The 283-nt window shown below is 58.0% G+C and overlaps 1 protein-coding gene across 1 annotated transcript in view; it reads right to left on the bottom strand.

The window, feature by feature from the left end:
- Positions 1 to 283, bottom strand: part of ETH_00041775 (succinyl-CoA ligase alpha subunit, putative) — a gene marked incomplete at both ends in the record, with an annotated part of 1,510 nt that overhangs the window by 126 nt on the left and 1,101 nt on the right. Inside the window, one exon of the mRNA XM_013375613.1 lies at positions 3 to 125. Within this exon, the coding sequence (XP_013231067.1) occupies positions 3 to 125 (123 nt within the window). The remainder of the gene's footprint in view (positions 1 to 2; positions 126 to 283) is intronic.

Raw genomic sequence — 283 nt, 5'->3', positions numbered from 1 at the left:
GTCCTTGAAGCTGGTCCCGCTGAAAGGGTCGCCCCCAATTCCCACGCAAGTGGACTGGCCAAGTCCTGCTGCAGTTGTTTGGCTCACGGCCTCGTAGGTGAGCGTGCCGCTGCGGCTCACTATGCCTGCAGCACACACGTTGCTGCTGCTGCTGCTGCTGCTGCTGCTGCTGCTGCTGCTGCTGCTGGTGTTGCTGGTTAGGATTGTTATTATGATTGTGGTTGTGGTTACAATGAGCAGCAGGAGGATGGGAGGGAGGGAATGCTGCTGGTTATGGTGATCG

Source organism: Eimeria tenella, genomic scaffold (genome assembly GCF_000499545.2).
Source record: "Eimeria tenella Houghton genomic scaffold, Eth_scaff2909, whole genome shotgun sequence".
NCBI lineage: Eukaryota > Apicomplexa > Conoidasida > Eucoccidiorida > Eimeriidae > Eimeria > Eimeria tenella.
The sequence above is the reverse complement of the archived record's forward strand: the minus strand, read 5'-3'. Positions and strand labels throughout refer to the sequence as shown.